The sequence below is a fragment of the Pogoniulus pusillus genome, chromosome 35, assembly GCF_015220805.1.
Source record: "Pogoniulus pusillus isolate bPogPus1 chromosome 35, bPogPus1.pri, whole genome shotgun sequence".
Lineage (NCBI taxonomy): Eukaryota > Metazoa > Chordata > Aves > Piciformes > Lybiidae > Pogoniulus > Pogoniulus pusillus.
In genome coordinates this window covers 10,248,403-10,263,170 of record NC_087298.1, presented here as the reverse complement: position 1 = coordinate 10,263,170, position 14,768 = coordinate 10,248,403, and the positions used below count along the sequence as shown (strand labels likewise).

Genomic DNA, 14,768 nt, shown 5'->3' with positions numbered 1-14,768 from the left:
ATGGACACACAGACATACAAAGCACACAGATGCACAGACATGCATGGACACAGGCACATCAGCAAGCAGACACACACAGACATGCATGGACACAGACACACAGACAGACACATCAACGAGCAGACACACAGACATGCAAAGACATGCATGGACACACAGACACGCGTGCAGATGGGTACAGACACACAAAACACACAGATGCACAGACATGCATGGAGACAGACATACAAAGCGCACAGATGCACAGACACGCGCCAAAGCACTGACACACAGACACATACACGGACAGACACATCAACGAGCAGACACACACAGACATGCATGGACACACAGACATAGAAAGCACACAGAGATACACATACGTGCACGGACACACTGACATGCACAGACACACTGACATGCACAGACAGACACACTGACACAGCCATTCACACACCAGCACCTCCACACATGCACAAGCACCCATGGACCAGAGCACAAAAGTAGGAGTACTGGCACAGGAGCACACACGGGACCCTGCACACCCCTGTGGGTGCACAGGCTGGTACAGACCCCCTGGCACACACAGCTACACCCACGGCTGAGCATGTGCTCACCCCTGCATGCCATGTGCACACCCGTGTTAGTGCATGTGGGAGCTGCTTGAGCATGTTTTGAAGCCCTGCAGATGTGGTGCTCGGGGATGTGGCTCAGGGGTGGACTTGGTAGAGTAGGGCTCATGGTCGGACTCGATGATCTTAAAGGACTTTTCCAACCTGAATGGTTTGGTGGTTCTGCCACTCCGCGCTCCCCCCTGCAGCACACACGCACATGCAAATGCACTCATCTCACATCTGCGTCCGCCCATCCTCAATTAGTGCAATTAACCTCCTCCAGCCCCATGGCTCTGATTGCCGGGGTCAGACACGAGTCCTCACCTGTTACCTCTCCGTGCTCATTAATTAATTAGCGAGGAGGAACGAGCACCCACCGCTCCCTACGGGCGGCGTCAGGGTAGACCCGCTCCGCAGGCGCAAACGAAATTCAGGCCCAGGGGAGGTCAGGGGACGTCTGGGCCCGGGGGGAGTCTTCTTCCGATGGTGACTCCCCCGACCCCCACCCAGTGCAGCCGTCAGGCGCTTCGCGGCGGCCCTGGAACCGTTTGTGCACCCGCGGGCGGCCGCCGCAGCTTGAGCCCAAGCGTCCACGGCCACGGGTGAGACGCTGGGGGACGGTGCGTGTCTGTGACCTCCCACGCCCCCCATCTCTTTCGCTTTTGTGATGCTAAAGAGCCTCGCGGTGAACCGTGGCCCAGCTGCGGCCCGGCCCGACGGCTCGGTGCCGCCCCCGGCCCGCCCCCCCGCGCCGGCCCCGCTCCGCCCCGGGCGCGGCCAGTCCCCGCACCGCTCCCTGAGCATCCCTCCGTGCCGCTCCGCCACTCCTCCGCAGCCACCCGCGCACCTCGCACCGGTGCGCCCTCGGAAGCCGCGATGTTGCTGGAGCGGGTCCGAGCCGGCTCCGAGAAGGCAGCGGAGCTCTGCCCCTTCCCACGGAGCCCAGGTGAGGAGCGGGGGAGGGAGCGCGCGAACCTCCTCGTTTCCCCGCGGAGGAGCTGCTGCCAACTCTGGGAGCCCCGTCGGAAGCCGGTCCGGCCGCCCCCGTTCCGCGCTCCCCGGGGCACCGTCGGGTCTGGCAGTAGATGAGAGCAGGAAGCCCGATGGCACCGGGAGGTCCATGCAGGCCCATCCTGCTCTCCCCCCACACTCTCTTTCGTTCTCTCCTGCCTCGTTCCCCCGACAGCAGAGACCGCTCCGCTGCCCTCCGCACACCAGTGGTCCAGGGCTGCCATTTGGGTCTGGACCCGGGCTTCCTGCCCGCTCATGGCGAAAAAGGAGGCAGCTGTCCACGGCTTCCCCCGCTGTCCAGACCGGGCAGGAGTTCAGTCTGTCAAGGCGGAAGAGCAGCTCCAGACCCGAGGTCCCACCGTTCCCCGCGCAACGAGAGCAGGGACAACCCGGGGAGCTTTTGCCCACCCGTTTCCCCTCGACGGCGGCTACCCCAGGGCCGTCCCGCCCGGCCTCCCCCCGGCTTTTGCCCCGCTTTGGAAAATCTCACGTTAATTCTTTTTCTACTCCCCCCACCTCCCGTTTAACGAAGCCAGCTCTGTCGGGGCGGGAAGAACCGGGCCAAGCTCCCGAGGGTGTCTGGGACACTGAGAGTCTCACCGGGGATAGCAGAACTGGGTCCCCGAGGCAGTGGGTCCGGTGCTGGTGCGGACAGGTCCCGGTTTTCTTCACCATCGACCGTGGCCAACGGCGACTTAAAACCGAAACAACGAGAAACTGAAGCGGGAACTCCGCCGTTGTGTGGGGACCGAGGCGTTACCGGGAGCGGGACCGACTCTGTAGCCCGGCAGCCTCCCCCACTCCTGGGCTGGTGCCCTTGGTTCGTCTTTCTGTGCCTCTTCACGGTGCGGGCATCGCAGCCGCGGTAGCTGCGCGTTTAACCCGATAATCGGGAAATGCTTTTGCGACCGCGGGGAGGAAGTGACACCGCCGAAAACGAGCCCCCGGAACAACGAATTACGCCAAAACTGTTTTTTCCGAGGGCCGTGGCGCTCGTCCATGGCCCCGTAATCCCCGTCCGGGCTCCGTCGAGGCAGGGGGAGGCAGCAGGATGGGATAAGAGGAGCTCAGCGGGGCTCTGCAGGGGCTCAGCGGCGCATATGTGACCGGGGCCAGGGGCAAGGTGGCGGCGGGACCGGTGCTGGTGGGGGTTTCGTGCCGCCCGAGGGGTCGAGTCCCTCTGTGCTTTGTCCGGACCAGGGACAGGTCCCGCGGTTTGCGGCTCACGACGAGCTCGGGGCCGCGGCCGGCGCCGCCTCACCCCGGCTCGGTGTCCTGCCCGCCACCGGCTCCGTCCATGTGCAACAGTCCCCCGGGTCTGGTTTCCAGGTATCCCGGAACCATCTCCCTGTCTCTGTGCCCGCCCGGGAAGAGGCAGTGAGGATAGGATTAAATACAGCGAACCGCGGTACCCTGCCCGGAGCTTCAGACTGGCAGCGGCAGGGAGGGCCTGGGCTAAAAATAACCCGATTTAGCGAATTAAATCCCCGTCGTGACGGGGGTGGCAGCCGCCGGGGGAGGGGAGAACCTGCTAGGGTGTTCTGAGGGGCTAAGGAGGACTGGCGAAGGGGGGAACGCGGCGGTTCCGCACTCGAATCTGGCCTTGGCAGCGACGGCACAGGAGGTTGCGGAGGCCGTGGGCGCAGTACTTTGGAGGGGACAGGGGCAGAGGCTGCGCCCTCAGCTCCGCGGAAAATGCGCCAGTGCCCGCAGCCTGACTGAGAGCGGCTATGCAGCGTAAGATCGGCGGGTCGGGCTGTACCGGGGCTGTTGCCGTGTTATTTGGCTGATGCCGCTGTCAGAGCTCGGTCCTGCCTGGGCAGCTCTGGAGCCGGGGCCGCTGCCTTTAGAGCTGCCGTTATTGGGGTGATTTGTTTGGCCGATGAATACCTATAACGATATCATCTCCACCTCTGCCCCCACGCACAGCTATACATCTCCAGACAGCTGTGTACAGTTGTCTTTGCACTGAGATCCTCTTCTGCCCGCGTCTACCAATATGTACACAGCCCTCTCTACATCTCTCCTGGATTTGTTCCGATATATTTATGTTCCTCTCTACCCCCGTTTTTATTTACCTGTCCACTTCTGTACCTATCTACGACTCTCTATACATTTATCTCGACGTGCCTGTACATTTTCGTTCTCTCTTTGCTGTATCTCTTTATTTTTACACTTATCTATAGCTATATCATTATCTCATCTCTGTCAGTATCTGCAAAGCGATGGGACAAACCTACTGCGTTTTTGGTTTAATACTAATAATTTCGGGCAGTTTCTTCTCCCACCCTGCCCGCCTGCCCTACCATTATTTGCGGGTGAATTTTAGAAGTGTAGGAAAAGGGAAAAGAGCCCGAAATGAATAAGTGCCTTGCAACTTTGCCGGCGACGCTGCCCCGGGGTGAATTCTGTGCCCATCACTTCCCTTCTCGTTTTCCTCGGTGTCTCCAGGCGCTTCTCCCGGTGTGCGCGGCCCCCGAGTTTGCTGCTGCTCTCCGCGGCTCGGGAGAAGGCTCACATGGCGTCACGCCAACGAATTTGAACGAATACTGGTCTTTTTCTTGCCGTTTTTCGGGCCACCTCCCCCTCTCCTGGGGTCCGCTGTCGGGCGGAAGCGATTGTGGGGGAAGCGGTCTTGGAAGGCACTGGGGCTGTCGGGTCGGAGGCTGACGGGCACTAACGAGGACTGACGTGTGCTGCCTCCCCGCAGACATCCCGCTGTGCGCCGGCTGCAACCAGCACATCGTGGACAGGTTCATCCTCAAGGTCTTGGACCGGCACTGGCACAGCAAGTGCCTGAAATGCTCCGACTGCCAGACGCAGCTGGCCGAGAAGTGCTTCAGCCGTGGGGACGGCGTGTATTGCAAGGAGGACTTCTTCAAGTGCGTGGGGACGGGACAGGGTGGTAGCAGATGGAGAGAAAGCTGGCGGGGGCGGGCAGCCGGAGATGGAACAGAGGGGTTGCTGTGGACGAGAGGTGACCGGGATGGGGAGAAGCAGGGGGCAGGGAGAAGTCGAGGAGGGGCCGAGGCCAGGAAGAGGCTAGGGGCGGGGAGGGAGCGGTGGTCCGTTTGGGGTTCAAACTGAACACAGTGTCACGCGTGGGGACAAGCACCGTGGGCAGTAGGCAGCGGGTTCAGGACTGTGGACAGGGGAGAGCATGACGGGTTCAGAACCGCGGACAGCGCCAGGCCCCGCCGCGTGTCGGAGCCGACGCTTGTCCTCCCCCATCCTCATCCTCCTCTTTCCCTTCAGGCGCTTCGGGACGAAGTGTGCCGCCTGCCAGCAGGGCATCCCCCCGACCCAGGTGGTGCGGCGGGCCCAGGACTTCGTTTACCACCTGCACTGCTTTGCCTGCATCGTCTGCAAACGGCAGCTGGCTACCGGCGACGAGTTCTACCTCATGGAGGACAGCAGGCTCGTCTGCAAGGCGGACTACGAGACAGCCAAGCAGCGAGGTACCCCTTTACCCCGTCCTCCCCAGTCCCCGAAGGCAAACAGGGAGGCGAGCTAAGGCCCTCCTGCCCTCCGGGACACATTCGTGCAGCGGGCGGGAGGGATGCAGAGAGCATCTGCCGTCGCGGGTTGGCTGGAGGGAGGACGAAAGGGTCCCGAGGAAGCTCCGTGATAACTTCACCACTAACTTGCACCGTGTCGGCAGAGGCGGAGTCGACGGCCAAGAGGCCCCGCACCACTATTACGGCCAAGCAGCTGGAAACCCTCAAAAACGCTTACAACAACTCGCCCAAACCAGCGCGGCACGTCCGGGAGCAGCTTTCATCCGAGACTGGGCTGGACATGCGAGTGGTGCAGGTGAGACGGGGGCAGCCGTCAAGGGGTGTGCCCGGGGCGGAGGGCGGCAGAGAAGGAGCTGGCCCGACAGAGAGGGAACTCTCCGGCCTGTCCTGCTTGCAGGTCTGGTTCCAGAACCGCAGGGCCAAGGAGAAAAGGCTGAAGAAGGACGCGGGGAGGCAGCGGTGGGGTCAGTACTTCAGGAATATGAAGCGATCCCGAGGGACCTCCAAGTCCGACAAGGACAGCATCCAGGAGGAGGGGCCCGACAGCGACGCCGAGGTGTCCTTCACAGGTCGGTCCCCAGAGCCCCGAATCGGGGCTTTGCCGAGGGCTATGCCGTCCCTGCAGAGCTGCTGCCCTGTGCTACGTTCGTAGCTGTTCAGCCCTGATATAGCGAGTGAACGCAAGTGCTCAGGACGGGAGAGGCGCAGAGCCGCGGCGTTTACCGCGGTGCGGCCCCGGCTGCCCGGTCCCGGCAGGGCTGCGGCGCCAGGTGGGGACGGGAGCGGCAGCAGCGAGGGACAGCTTGAGGGGAAACTCCGCTGTTGCTCGCAGGGGTGGCAGGTAGGGTCCAAAACAGTGCCGAGAGAGCATGGAGGGCTCCACTGACAGCCGCGGCAGGTGTTGGAGCCGCTGCTCATGAACAGCCTTCACGAGGGACTCTTGGAAATGCAAAATGCAGAGACACTGAACGTGTCCGTTGGAAAAATGTGTAGAATTTAGGGGGTTTTGTTTGCTTGTTTGTTTTGTTTTAAATCCTATTTCAGGGTAATTTTCTTTGTGTAGTTACTCATTAGGCTTCTGCTCCCAGTTTGGTGGGAGCTGTCGCGTCTCTGCTGTAGAAGGAAGATCGCTGAGCGTTAGGAGGTTTCTGCGTTGGTGGCTTGTGTGTGTGTCCCGGTTTTGGAGCTAAGTTTCTGTTGACAAACCCAGGGACATCCCTAGTCTATCTCTTACCCTGTGTAGCCTTACCCCACACTTTCCAGACTCAGGGCACCTGCTGCAGGAGATGCAGGATCTGGCTCTGTGCTGGATAGAGACATTGATGCCTGTATGGGGACACGTTTTGCATGACCCCAGCTCCAGCCAGAGCTGCCCTAGGACCGAGTGATCTCTGCAGCATTATCTAGTCCGTGCCCAAAGGTAGGTGAGTGGTTTTTAGGAACACAGGAGAGAAGCTGAAAAGCAAAACTTTGCAGATATTTACACAGGCACACATGCATGATGCACACACAGCTCTGCACCTCAGCTCTTCTCCTGTGTGCCTAAAATCCGTTTGCTTTTCAAGCCCCTTCAGACACACCATGCATCGGCATCATTAAATACGAATACCCTATAAATAACTGCTGAAAAACGTGCAACAATTATCGATAGGTGGATGCCACAGACAGGTTTGTAGTCCAGGCAAAGGAGCAGCTCTTGCTGCCCACAAAGCTTCTAACAACTGCAAAGGATGTTTTGCTGGTAACTTAAAAAGTATTGCTCATTTTCCCAGAAGTGTTCTGCAGTGGCACAAACACATTTCGTTAGCCTGATCCCCAGCAGAGAAATGCTGCTGGGATTTAACCTCTTTTGAGTTCTATTCAATTCTGTTTTGAGCAATGAACAGTTCCTCTCTCATCAGGGAGCGCTCAGGTAGCTCCTGAAAAATAATACCTAAATTCAAGACAAGCCTCAAAGCCAAGCAGGAATGCAGGTGAAAGGCACGAAGACATTGAACTGATATTCCCCTTTAAAGGAGTGGGTTTATATCACAGTTTTGCAGTTTTAATATGTGTATTTTTTAGTGCCAAAGTGTGTTAGATGCTTGTAGGCAGAAAAAAAAATCATAATCCCGTGGCCTTCCGTGAAGATCCATCAACAAGGATGGGAACAATAGGGAAGTGGCAAGTGTGTGGCTGCTCAGCTCCCAGCAATCTACTCTCTTTATACCAGAGCTAACAGGAGTTCTCATACTGGTGCTGCCAGCCATGAGCATTGCTCCTCCAGTAAAACCAGTCCATTTCCCTTTCAGATGAGCCCTCTATGTCTGAGATGAGCCATTCCAATGGGATTTACAGCAATCTCAACGAAGCATCTCCTGCTCTGGGAAGACAGGCTGGGACCAACGGGAGCTTTGCTCTGGATCACAGTGGGATCCCAGCTCAGGACCAGTACCATGACCTGCGATCTAACAGCCCCTATGGGATACCCCAATCACCAGCTTCCTTGCAAGCACTGCCAGGCCACCAGCCTTTAATCTCCAGCTTGGTTTACCCAGACAATGGCTTGGGCATCATGGGACAAAGTGGACAAGGGGTACCCCAGTCCATGAGGGTCCTGGCTGGGAATGGACCCAGCTCTGACCTCTCCACTGGCAGCAGCGGGGGATACCCAGATTTCCCAGCCAGCCCAGCCTCTTGGCTGGATGAAGTTGACCACGCTCAGTTTTGATAAAGGATCCACCACCATGCAGTGGGAAGGGAAAGGACTCGGTGCTGTTACACACCACCTACTCTTGGAACTAAAGGAGGGACAAATGGTGAGCACTGAGCCGGCAGGAGAGCACGACAACGCTGAGGGAGCAGCCTGCAGAGGATGGTGAGCAAAGGCAGTCGTGCAGCAGTGATTCAGTGTACAGAGCCTCCAAACCAAACTGTTTCTTGTGTCTTTACTAAACACCAAGACTTGTGCTTTACAGATTTGATAGGAGGTGTTTTGCTTTCTGTTGTCAGTGCACTCTCCAAAGCAAGGACTTGCTTCATCACCCATCCACACCGAAACCTTTTTTAAAGCAGTAATAAAAGCCCTCATCCACAGTGCAAGATGTGACAATGTCTATATTTCTATAGGAGAAATGTGAATAGTGACTCACTTCAGAAATCCATGGTAGAAAACTCCTCTGTTCTTCCAGCAGACTTTTTGTCAAGCGCACCGACTGGGTAGGTTTGGGTCATTTGGGACACGTTTGGTTTATTACTGGGGACACTTATTTTATTTGGGACATGTTTGGTTCATTTGGGACATGTTTGGTTCATTTGGGACATGTTTGGTTTATTTGGGACACATTTGGTTCATTTGGGACACATTTGGTTTATTATTTAGGACACTTATTTTATTTGGGACATGTTTAGTTCGTTTGGGACATGTTTGGTTTATTACTGCGGACACATTTGGTTTATTTGGGACATGTTTGGTTTGTTTGGGACATGTTTGGTTCATTTGGGATATGTTTGGTTTATCTGGGACACAGTTGATTCATTTGGGGACACATTTGGTTTATTTAAGATGCATTGGTTAATTTGGGACACCTTTGGTTTACTATTTTGGACACCTTTGGTTCATTCGGGGACATATTTGGTTTATTGTTTGGGACATCTTTGGTTTATTGTTTGGGATATATTTGGTTTATTTGGGACACCTTTGGTTTATTTGGAACACCTTTGGTTCATCTGGGGATATGTTTGGTTTATTATTTGGGACATCTTTGGTTCATCTGGGGACATGTTTGGTTTATTATTTGGGACATGTTTGGTTTCTTTGGGACATCTTTGGCTCATCTGGGGACATGTTTGGTTTATTACTTGGGACACCTTTGGTTCATTTGGGATTTACATTAACTTTTCTAAAAGGAGATGCTCTTTGTTATGCCAACCATTTCTCCAGCAGCCCTTTTTCCTTTGTACAATGATAATCACATGTTAACTCTGCTTCTCCTCTCTTTAGTTTGTAGATGGCTTAGTTTTGTTCTTCCACACGAGTATTCAACCGTGGCTAGATGTACTTATTACCAAACAATTACACGAGGTCAAGCGGTGATTTTCCTTTCTTGTGGCTCTGGGTTGTGAATCTGATGCTTTCCTTTCAACTTCCTTTGCAACACTTTTGCTGCAAAGCCTCTCCAAAATCACCCTGATGTCTCGTTGCCAAATCCCTTCTTGGGGGGGAAGGGGTCTATCAGCAGGAGGGTGTTGAGCTGGGTTAGCCCAAGCTGTTCTCCAGCTCTGCTGGGAGGGTGTGGGGGTGAGGAGGATTTTTCCTGGGGACACTTCTCTGGTTCCAGGCATTTGTGTGTTTCTGCAGGTGTAGTGGGAGCGGGCTGTGAGGAAAGGCAAGACAATGTGTATATTGTTCTCTGTAAAAACCCCAGCAAACTGAATTGACTGTAGCTGATGTGGATGTCCAGTGTCTTTTATTTATAGTCTTGCTTTCTCTCTGATGATCAAACACTTCAAGATTACAAATAAATTTGTCAGTTAAACTTTCAGTAGTCTTCTGCTAAATTCACATCGTTCAGAGGTCAATGCACTACCTGAAACTAAAAGCTCTCAAAACTCAATGCCATGATTCGACAAAGTGCTGAAATGAACTCTTCCCTTTTGGAATACAGGAGCAAAGCCACTGGGGTAAAATGTTTTGGTAAGCTGAAATAAACAAGAAATTATAGATTGGGATGAGAACAAAAGAAAAAAATGTCAGGTTTGGATTGAATGTAGCAGTTTGGGAGTGAAAGAAAACCAAATAACAGGTTTGGAGTGAAAGGAAAACAAATAACAGCTTATAGTGAAAGAAAAAGAAACGGTTTGGAGTGAAAGAAAGGCAACAGTTTTGGAGTGAAAGAAAAACAACATTTTGGAGTGAAAGAGAAACAAATGACAGGTTTGGAGTGAAAGAGAAGCAAATAACAGGTTTGGAGTGAAAGAAAACAAGTAACAGCTTTGGAGTGAAAGAGAAATAAATGGTTTGGAGTGAAGGAAAACAAATAACAGGTTTGGAGTGAGAAAAGCAATATTTTGGAGTGAGAGAAAAACAAATAGCAGGTTTGGAGTGAAAGGAAAACAAATAACAGGTTTGGAGTGAAAGAAAAGTAAATGGTTTGGAGTGAAAGAAAACAAATAACAAGTTTGGAGTGAAAGGAAGACAAACAACATTTTGGAGTGAAAGAAAAGGAAATGGTTTGCAGTGAAAGAAAAACAACAGTTTGGAGTGAAAGAAAACAAATAACAGGTCTGGAGTGAAAGGAAAGTAAATGGTTTGGAGTAAAAGGAAAACAACGGTTTGGAGTGAGAGAAACACAAATAACAGTTTTGGAGTGAAAGATAAAAACAGTTTGGAGGGAAAGGAAAACAAATAAGAGGTTTGGAGTGAAAGGAAAACAAGCAAATAACAGGTTTGGAGTGAAAGGAAAGGAAATGGTTTGGAGTGAAAGGAAAATAAACAAAGAACAGGTTTGGAGGGAAAGGAAAACAATCGTTTGGAGTGAAAGAAAAGAACAGTTTGTAGTGAAAGTAAACGAATAACAGGTTTGGAGTTAAAGGAAAGCAAATAACAGTCGGGAGTGAAAGGAAAGGAAATGGTTTGGAGTGAGAGAAAAACAACAGCTTGGAGTGAAAGAAAACAAATAACAGGTTTGGAGTGAAATAAAAGGAAATGGTTTGGAGTGAAAGGAAAACAACAGTTTGGAGTGAAAGAAAACAAATAACAGGTTTGGAGTGAAAGAAAACAAATAACAGGTTTGGAGTGAAAGGAAGACAACATTTTGGAGTGAAAGAAAAGGAAATGGTTTGGAGTGAAAGGAAAACAAACAAATAACAGGTCTGGAGTGAAAGGAAAACAATCGTTTGGAGTGAAAGAGAAGGAAATGGTTTGGAGTGAAAGAAAAACAAAAATAACAGGTTTGGAGTGAAAGGAAACCAAACAACAGTCTTGGAGTGAAACAACAGGAAAATAAGAGTTTTGCCAGCATCCAAACCATGCAGGTTTGGACATTGGTGATGCTTGGAAGATCCAAGCAGCATTGCTCTGCACGTGCAGAAGTTTCTATCGTGGCCAAGCTGTTTTTGATGAGGGTGTGCTTAATTTTCAGCACTTATTGCAAAGGTAGAGATATGCAAAGAAAAATTTGTGCTGATAAAGCAGGTGAAAATGGTAGAGGCTGATGCTGGCTCTCTGTGAACATAAAGCTGAGCAAATGAAACATTAGGAGTCTGATATTGGGATATTTCAAGGAGAAATTGGAGATAAAAGATAAAAACCCTGAGGGAATTATCTTGCTGAACACTTGCAGCCCATGTGAGGTGTGCACATGCATCTCTTTGTGTACAGCTGCCTCTGGTTGCACTTCTCAGAGTAGGGTGAAGCACTTTGCTGAAGCCTCTGATTTAAGAATCCCATGGAGACACTTTTTGAAGCATGTGGGCTTTGAGCCTCTCGCTCCCTGGCAAGTCAGAGAATATTTGTTCTGGGTTTGTCCATGTTTCAAGTGTCTGTGAGACTCTGTGAATCTAAGGCTCAGAGTGCAGCCACCTCTGGCCTTAGTCCTGTGGGGGATGCTCTGGTCCAAACTGTCCTATGTTTTACTGGGAAGAGTGATGCCCCAGGAGGCTGGCATCACCACAGCATCGTGTCCCAGGGCCTCAGCAGATGCCAGGTGGGGCCACCTGGGGTATCCATGCTTTTATTCTTTACCTTTTCTAAAGGACACATCGCCACTGCTGAACAGGGTGACAGATCCCTGTCCCTAGACCCTCACCGAAGTCCTCCCCACTGTTTAGCAGCTGCAGGGAAGGAGGTGTGCTCAGCAGAGTCACTGCTCTCTGGCCCTGTTCTCAGCGAGGGCGAGGCCCTGTTGTGACTCCAGATTGAGAAAGTTTGCAGAAAGATTGATATTTGCAAAGTCTTTGTTAACTACCAGCACTGTGTGAGCACCACTGCAGTTTTCCCCTCCTGTTACACACCTGGGGAGAAGAAATGTGCCCAGTTTCTGCTCTCAGTGAGTTAGCAGATGCCTGGCCAAAGCAAACCAGGGACATGCATGATGTCCTAGTGCTCCAATATTCACTCAAGAGAGAAACTCACTCTTTTTTTCTCAGCAGACCCTATCCAAGAGCTACAGCAGGGTAGGGATAAACCCCAGTGCACGACACCATGGAGCTTCTGGTGTAAGAACACAAAGCCAGTTTGGACCCAAGTAAATTTGCTTGTGTCTCTGCTCCTGAGGGCATTTCTGAGGGGTAACATCACATCTCCTGCAGCCAAGGCAGAAATCTGCCTCACTCAGGTCTGAGCTCTCAAATCTGAGTCCCAAGATGGGCTCAGCAGTGAGAATCTGGGGCTGCTTTTACGTCCTTCTCTAGAGCAGAGTAACAAAGAGATAATTGTTGCTGCTAGCTCATGGGCACATCACAAGGCTAATGGAACACAGCAAGAAATTAGGGAGTGGTGGGGTTTTAAAAAGCAGATTACAGACCTTCACCCAAACAGAAAGCAAGAGTTGGTGTTTCCAAGAGTTCTGTGTTTTCTGCTCTCTTGCCCTGTGATCCAAAATATCACCCCCCACCCCCCAAATCCATCTTTTTGACACCAACACCTTTTTTCCCCTTTTGTAACTGACAATTTTGGCAACTCAAGAACTTACTCAAGACTAAAAGAGACTGTAAAGCATAATAGGACAGAATGCAATATGAATCCAGCAAAGAAGGGGAGAAAGACACAAGCACTGTTGATTTTCACAGGGTTGGAAGGGACCCAAGGAGATCTTCGAGTCCAACCTCCCTGCCAGAGCAGGACCACACAGTCTAGCACAGATCACAGAGGAATGCCTTAAAAGGCTCCGGGGAAGGAGACTCCACAACCTCTCTGGGGAGCCTGTGCCAGTGCTCTATGACCCTTATAGCAAAGAAGTTGCCCCTTGTGTTGAGATTTAGGATGATTTTAGGGCAGCACTGCTGTTATAAACCACTGCCTAGAAACTGTAGTAACAGAACACGCATTTTATAGCTATTTTTCCCTCCCAGCACATAACTGGCTGTTGTTCCTTTCACTCCAGGAATTCCCAGCAGATTCCTGAATTTAAGAAAGGCAGAAATGCAAATTCCACCTCCTGCTTTTGTGCTTGGCTCTGAAGAGCAGAAGGAGCTGAAAGTTGCAGTTGCTTGTGCCGGTCTGAACGCTGTGAGCTGCCGAACGTCCTGATCGAAAATTCAGGGATCGCATTTCAGCCTCTCCTTTCAGGGCTGAGGCTCAGGCATTCCATTAATATAAATGCTTGTTTCCTGTTAAAAAAATAGAATAAGGAAAAACCAATTTGCAAGAAGCAAATAAACCTGACACTCTCCACCCGAGTGCCAGCTTGTAAAAGCCAAGCAGAATTAGGAAGAGGGGCTTTTGTTTGGCTCAGCCTTGCCGATCTGAGTGGGAGCACGGCACGGGATGCAAGGCAATTTTGTGCTCTCAGTGAGGGAAAAGCCAATGTAGGAATATTTTTGCAACCAGATATGCATCTTCTGGAAGCAGCTGTGATAAAACTTGCATCCCCCGAGATGTAGGAGGTCGTCGTATTTTGTATCAAACTGCGGGGATCATTTCTTCCCCCACCCTCTCCACCGCCAAGTCTGTTTTCCTGCGTGAAGTCAGTGCAAGCAAAGCCCTGATGCTAGGAGGGGCAGACCGCACCTCGCCGTCGGGGATCAGCTGCAGTCCCTGCAGGGTGCCAGCGCTGCCAGGGGACCTCTTTAGCGCCGCGGCCGCCGGAGCTCGCAGCGGGCAGAAACCCAACGCCTGTGAACCCGGCTGGGAGCAGCGAGGCCACGTACTGGGAAGGCAACTAAATCACCCAGCTCTGCTCACACTGCTCCCCCGGCAGCTGCAGGAGCTACTACAGGCTGAGCCAAACGGAGCTGAGGCAACAGGGGTTTATCCAAGGGAATGAGGTGGTGAAAGGGAGGCTGTGTGCAGCTGGGGTTCTAGGGCTGGCATGAGGACAAGCTGCTACTCCAGGGTGCAGGGCTCGGGGACCTCAGTGCCCCTTTAGAGACTTTAATGCCTCCTTTGGGAATGTTAGTGCCCCGTTGGGGATGTTGCCCAGGTGAAAATCCTTGCCCATGGGTGGCTGGGACTGTATCATCCTTGGGATCTCCTCTGATGGCTTCTCCCAGGTAGGTCAGAGCATGTGAGCAAAGGGGTTCTCATCACTCTGCACATCCAACCTCACCTCTCCCTGCTTGCACCAAGATGTGTGGGAACAAGGCAAGAAAGCAGAGGCCTGTGTAACACACTGAAACAACACCTGAAAGCAGCAAATGACTTTGTTAAAGCCTGACAAGAAAACCAAGCTGGTAAAATGTGCAGAGAAAAAAACAAGCAAACAAACAAAAGCAAACAGCAAATTTGTTTTAATTAGGTTTTTATTCCAGCATGGAAGCTGCATTTTCACAGGCAGCTTTGGTCAGCAGCAGCCCCCAGTGCAGACAAAAACCTTTTAAAAGTGTTTTTAGCCCCCTGGTTATTTTTCCACCATGATTTGAAGAGCATCTCTGTCTCCCTGGGGAGGGCAGAGCCACTTGCTGCCAGGATCTGGCTGGGCATTCAACCTGTGTCCCACTCCCGAGC

At 52.3% G+C, this 14,768-nt stretch overlaps 1 protein-coding gene across 1 annotated transcript; it reads left to right on the top strand.

The window, feature by feature from the left end:
• Window positions 1–965: 965 nt before the first annotated feature.
• Window positions 966–8,657, top strand: LHX3 (LIM homeobox 3). Its single transcript, XM_064170960.1, has 6 exons — window positions 966–1,539; window positions 4,315–4,486; window positions 4,860–5,062; window positions 5,266–5,417; window positions 5,520–5,691; window positions 7,414–8,657. The coding sequence occupies exons 1-6, from the start codon at window positions 1,470–1,472 to the stop codon at window positions 7,830–7,832; spliced, it is 1,188 nt and encodes a 395-aa protein (XP_064027030.1). The 5' UTR covers window positions 966–1,469; the 3' UTR covers window positions 7,833–8,657.
• The last annotated feature ends 6,111 nt before the right edge of the window (window positions 8,658–14,768 follow it).